Raw genomic sequence first — 6,000 nt, forward strand, 5'->3', positions numbered from 1 at the left:
GATTGCTGCTGTAGTAAACATCTCAAGCAAAAGTTAGACTAATTGACACAGTACATCAGACTATGTTGCACACACACACACACACATACACACACAGACACACAGACACACAGATTTACCATTACTGAACCTGTGGCCTTGCTACACTCAAGAAAACAAAAACATGGCTTTACTATATAGTAAAATTTTTATTCCATGGATTAACGGCCTTACACTACAAGTACAAATCTAGTAATAATATACACCAAAAAAGATATAACACGAAGGCACATTTACAAAATATTTGCAAAAACTCAATGCCAAAAAATCTTTGATTTGTTGCATTGGTCTCATAAAGGAAAAAATTAAAATCCTGATACATTGATAACTAGCTTGGTATATAAATATGTAAAACAAGTTAAGTTTCCTTCCATCTACTAGTCTTAGGCAGACTTCAATGTGCCTCTATCTACTTCTGGTGTTATCAAGTGTGTTTGTGTTGTGTGTTTCCTGGCCATGTCTATGATAGGCCACAAGGTCAATAACCTTTGTGTGTGTGTTTTTTTCTGGTAAAATATTCACAATACAAGCAGATAACAATATTGAATTAGATATGTGATATCTCTTCACGGTCTAATTCTTACTATCAAACTGCTCTTTGTTTTTCAGAAGATATGCAGCCAAGAACTCTATTGGGTTTGGTGGTCTGTGAAGAGAAACAAACACATGTACAGTCAAGTCAACACATGTATCATATAGTAATTATCATTTTATGAAGTCATAGAAATCAACACATGAAATATACAACAACCAGGAATCCACCTAATATAACATAGTCGTAAGATTTGAGTGCCCCCATGAATTGCCCTGCAATGAGCAAGTATAAAACTAATCTTCTGTTATGTAAAAATAACACTACTAGCCTAGAGAGCTATCCATGGCTTTGAATCCTTCTCCACATCTAGAGGAATGAGATGTCATGAACCAAAAGTTATCCATGCAAATGAGAAAACCTTCAACTGTACTTTTAAGTATCGTCTTGATACACAAATATACCATATATGGATATTATGGTATGTCAATGCCTACAATAAACACTAACTTAATGTTGGGCAAAATTCTGCGATTGTTTTAATAACACAAGCATGATGTCAATTGCTGTCAACTATGAAAGACTGGCCAGTAGCTATGGACATTCCAATATGAATTCACAGTGTCGGCTCTACAGTAACAAGCCCCTCACCAGTGCTTTCCAATTCCCTAATACACAGTCCTTTACAGTTACAGGATTAGTGTTCAAGTCCATATGGCCTAAAACCCCATGCAACTAGATCACATATGATATTTGTTTGACCTTTTACAGGAAAGCACCCATCACCATAAAAAAATTTCTACCACCATGGTGAATTTGGCTTTCATTAAGTTAAAGTTCATGTTGGAAAAAACATTTGTCCCCGAGCACAAATTTACATGATTTACAACCCCCCTCCAGTATTCCCAACCCATACACTCTGACATAATGGAAATGATCCAAATTCAACATGCTGATCAGAACTTGGGTTATAGTGTGCAGTGACAGCCACTAAAAAACTTTAAGTTTCTCAACACACAAAAAGCAGCACTTCATTGGCATATTTGACCACTCCAGTTACATCAGTTCTCTGAACAGAGACATGATTACCCAGTCAATCATATGAAAATAAAATGGCCTTGAATATACAGACACCATAAAAAACATTGTACAACAAGCCTATTTGTCTATCAAGAATCACACCATTATTATCGGCATACAAAACATGAGCCATGTTCATGATGTTGTCCAGAAAGATTCACACTAATTTAGTGTTCTCTCTTGTTGTGCCTTCCAATTTACATCACTCACAACCTACACTGGCTTCAAACTTCAATTATTCTTGTAATTGAGCCAAGTTTATATTTAAATTTATGAGGTTATAAACCAAAGTAATGATCTGACGTCTCCAGAGACAGCCAAGCTAGCTTCTTTGTTTTTCAGCTATATCAGTCACAAACAGCTAGTATCGTAATATACACAGTGGAGAATCATAACAAACACTTACTGAAAATCCAATGAAGAAATGTAGTTGCAATAAAGATTCTACTCTATTCTATTCTATTTTTATTCATAAAAAACAATATTTATAGGAATGTCATATATTTATTGGTTGATTTATTTGTGTGCATAGACTCACCTTTCTTTAGCTAGTGTTGACATTGCTTGAAGTAAAATAGGTACAACGGTCTGATCTAGATAAGCTCTCGTAGGTAATGACTGGAGATCCACTTTTGGCCGTGTAGTTTTCTCTGCTTCTGTTTTCTCATTGGCTATGATCTTTTGCACGTTGTCAGTCAGTCCATGCTCAGCGTGAGGATTCTCTGTCTTTTGCTGAATATAAAGGTAAAAAACATATTGAGTAAATCTACCAAATAAGGTTTCACATGTAACATTCACTCTTGTACTGTGAATTTTAAAACCACTTACATTTGTGATGACATACAACTGTTCTCTCTCTCAAGACTGAAAATTTGATGACTCAGTTTAGTTGTGATTCATACATCAAACATCATTATTTCTCATATCACATCCCATCCCAATTTTTCATCTGACCACAATACCACTCAAAACAGTGCATTTACTTTAATGACAATTTTTTTTTCTGAGTAAAATAACATTTACAAATCTTGTAAGTTCACTTTACATCAAAATATACTAGTCATGAGAGTGACTGAAATGATACATGACTGAAGAAGATCATTGACAAATGTTTTAGCGAGCGCTCCTTTAATTAAGTGGCCATGTGGATGATGATTGGGGCATTTATTTTGGATTTTTAATTTATAAAACAATTTTTTCATGGCTTTATACTACTTCTAAACTCAAATGTGAACAACATATGCCAAGTCCATACTGTAACTCAATAAATTGCAAACGATTAATAAATGCGTAAAATGTTTGTTATTATACATACAATAACAAACTTTTTAGCACATTTCTTAAGCTTTTTGCAATGTATTGAGTTACAAACACAGACTTGGTCAAAGTTGTTTCACATAGATTTTTCGAGTAGGAAGACATGATAAAATTGTTTTATAAATTAAAAATCCAAAATAAATATCAAATCATCATCCATATGACCACTTCAATCATTCTCAGCATTCACACTGTTTATGAAGCATACACAAATGCATCAGGCTCAAAAAATATTATATCAAATTTTTTGACAATGCTCCTTCTCTCTTAATCTCTCTCATATCCAAGGTTATTTCACAGTATAATCTGAGTTCCATTATGATTGAGAAAACCAACTCAAAAGTTTAACTGATACATGGAAATATGTTATTGATATTAATATTTGCATTTCAATTACTGTCAGGATTTGACACGCATAACTTGCTGTCTACACTATGACAAAGAAGTATGGAAATATAATGAAGTCATTAAAATTCATTAATTCACACTTCAATGCTTTGAATCATTCCATTTGAGACTTGGCAATCATATGCAAACTAGATTATAAATTGTTGACTAGTTATATCATTCTAGCATCTCAAGGTGTGTCATTGACCAATATTTTTGTCACTCTTCCTTTCTCATATCTCATTCACATCATTAATGCTATGGAAAAGCGAGAAAATTTGGTGATCATTCTGAATTTAGACTTTCGCAGATCGCCGTTATAACACATTATCACAAATGTCATCATATTTGCAAAAAAATCATAACTGTAAAAATGTTATTTTGATTGTGTAACTCTCACATTAATAACTAATAGTCAATGAATGGAAAGTAAAAGTAGACACAGACAAAATCAGTAACCTGCACAAAGTGAAGACAGTGAATTTTTTCCAAATGATAATATATGTAGCATATCCATAGTACTGTGAGTACTGTGTGCCCTCTAATGATAGCCAAATTTCGTTGCCGGGAGTCAAAATGATAAAAACTGGCATCTCTTCTGAGTCACCACATCGTAAGAGTTTGGAGAAAACCAAATCTTGGTGCATCATGCATCACTAGAAATTGTCAGTGTCAGTGGCACATCAAATTGGCTAAGTTTAATAGAGGGCACACAAGACATGAGGTTTAATAATAACGAAATAATCTGGGTGAAGGGAGGCAGTTGAACTCTTGCATGATTCAAAATGTTGTCATATTGACATGGTGGGTGATCATGGAATATCAATTTCTGCAATGATTTATTCAACTCATGTACCCAAAACTTACTAGTAAGTAACAAAGGAACAAAGAAATTCAGATCTCATGAAACTAATCTGAAAATTAATGAGATGTAATTACCTCAGTTGGTTCTGGAGGTGCCGATAAATTGGATTCGCTAGGAGGTGCAGCAGGTTGTTCTGTAAATCAAATACATAAATGATTAAATATTTGATAATCGCATGTTGACAGAGTGACAACTAATTTGACATTTTTTGTTCAATAAAACGTGTGTGTGTGTGTGTGTGTGTGTGTGTGAATTGCCATTTTTGTATAATTTGGCCATTTTGGTATAATTTTATATGTACAGTACATATAAACACTATGTTTAGATTTAGAGCCTAAATTTGTGATGTGGTTAGTGCTACAACATATTCTTCTTTTCACTATGACTGTATGAAACCACTTCCTTGTTTTTCACAGAATGCCAAAGCCTGGATCACAGACTTCTGCAATTATCTTAACATGGATTCCAATATTCCCATAAGTTCCTGTTGGCAAAAAGGCAACTCCTGCTTGTTCATGTGCATTACTATTAGCAACATTATTTCTACAAGGGGACGGTTAGTTGTGCCTTGAGTTGGCAACTTCTAAATCTATCATATAGGTATCAGTACTATCACCACTCCAGCTAGTGCCTATTTAAGTTTAAAACTACCTCTGGACCATAGACTGCTATTGATTCCTTGTGAGCTATCTCTATGTCCTCACCGAAATAATCTATTCCCTCTCACTAAAGGTGGAGAAGTTGTATTGCTTGTTACAGTATTTGACTGGGGGTTTGATTCGCCTGTAGGCTAGGTTATTTCCAATTCAGTGGTTTTGCCGATTTCTGAAAACATTATTTAGTGTTTTTCATTGCCTGTTTTGTTCACTTTTTAATTGTGTTTGTACTCGAAATAAAGGTAATAATGATAAGAAGAAGGATAATAAGAATAATTACTGGTGATTGAAGTTAGTTCAATTTCAATTCATCATTATTATTATTAATTATCGTTGAATGTGATCAAATTTTAAACGTTGCATATTTTGAATAACTCCGTTTTTATACCGCAAATTACGACAGATTAATTCATTTAAAATCTAAAACAGATTTTCAGAGCTGCACTCTGTGATAGCGATGAAATTTCGCGCGTAACGTCTGCGGTTTTGAAGGACTTTGTCGATCGCAAGGACCATGGCATTGAGTTCGGCAGAGTGATTCATAGAGTTCGGCATGGTTTCGCTACTGTTGATTTCATGATATGCACTCGAGTACACGATGCATACGTAAATTATGATACCTTTCACATACCAAATTGAATTTTTACGAGCCAAATATATACTCCTTGTACTATTATCATCTTTAAAATACTATTTGTGTATGATAAATCAAAATCTACGCAGTTATTTGTTATTATTTCAATAAACACAAACTACAGACTTACCGTCCGCCATTTTTGTTGTCAACGTAAATCACGTGAGTAGAAACAGCCAATGAACGCGTACACTTAAATCTCGCACAAGGCGGGATTATACACGTTACTGAATGAAATGTTTACATATTCTGTTTTCTAGAACGACAGTTTCGTCGTTGTTGGCGATGTTACATTACAACCGGTCGGTCAGTCCATGGTCAGTCTAAAGTGAGAGCACATCTTCAGTCAACCGTTCTTCCGTCTCTGAAGCATAAAAAAATTAACGTTCATTTCAAGATAGTTAGACTTGAGAGTGAAATCGGACTAAACACTATCCACCGCTGATGCCCAGTAATGATATGAAGGGAAGCGAGAAATCCCAATCGCTTT

General features: G+C 34.4%; 1 protein-coding gene across 1 annotated transcript; it reads right to left on the reverse strand.

Moving 5' to 3' along the window:
- Positions 1 to 198: 198 nt before the first annotated feature.
- Positions 199 to 5,667, reverse strand: LOC144450807 (protein dpy-30 homolog). Its single transcript, XM_078141544.1, has 4 exons — positions 5,641 to 5,667; positions 4,295 to 4,353; positions 2,190 to 2,383; positions 199 to 685 (listed from the first exon to the last, which is right to left on the reverse strand). The coding sequence occupies exons 1-4, from the start codon at positions 5,648 to 5,650 to the stop codon at positions 613 to 615; spliced, it is 336 nt and encodes a 111-aa protein (XP_077997670.1). The 5' UTR covers positions 5,651 to 5,667; the 3' UTR covers positions 199 to 612.
- Positions 5,668 to 6,000: the final 333 nt, after the last annotated feature.

This window comes from Glandiceps talaboti, chromosome 2 (genome assembly GCF_964340395.1).
Source record: "Glandiceps talaboti chromosome 2, keGlaTala1.1, whole genome shotgun sequence".
In the NCBI taxonomy this organism is placed as follows: domain Eukaryota; kingdom Metazoa; phylum Hemichordata; class Enteropneusta; family Spengelidae; genus Glandiceps; species Glandiceps talaboti.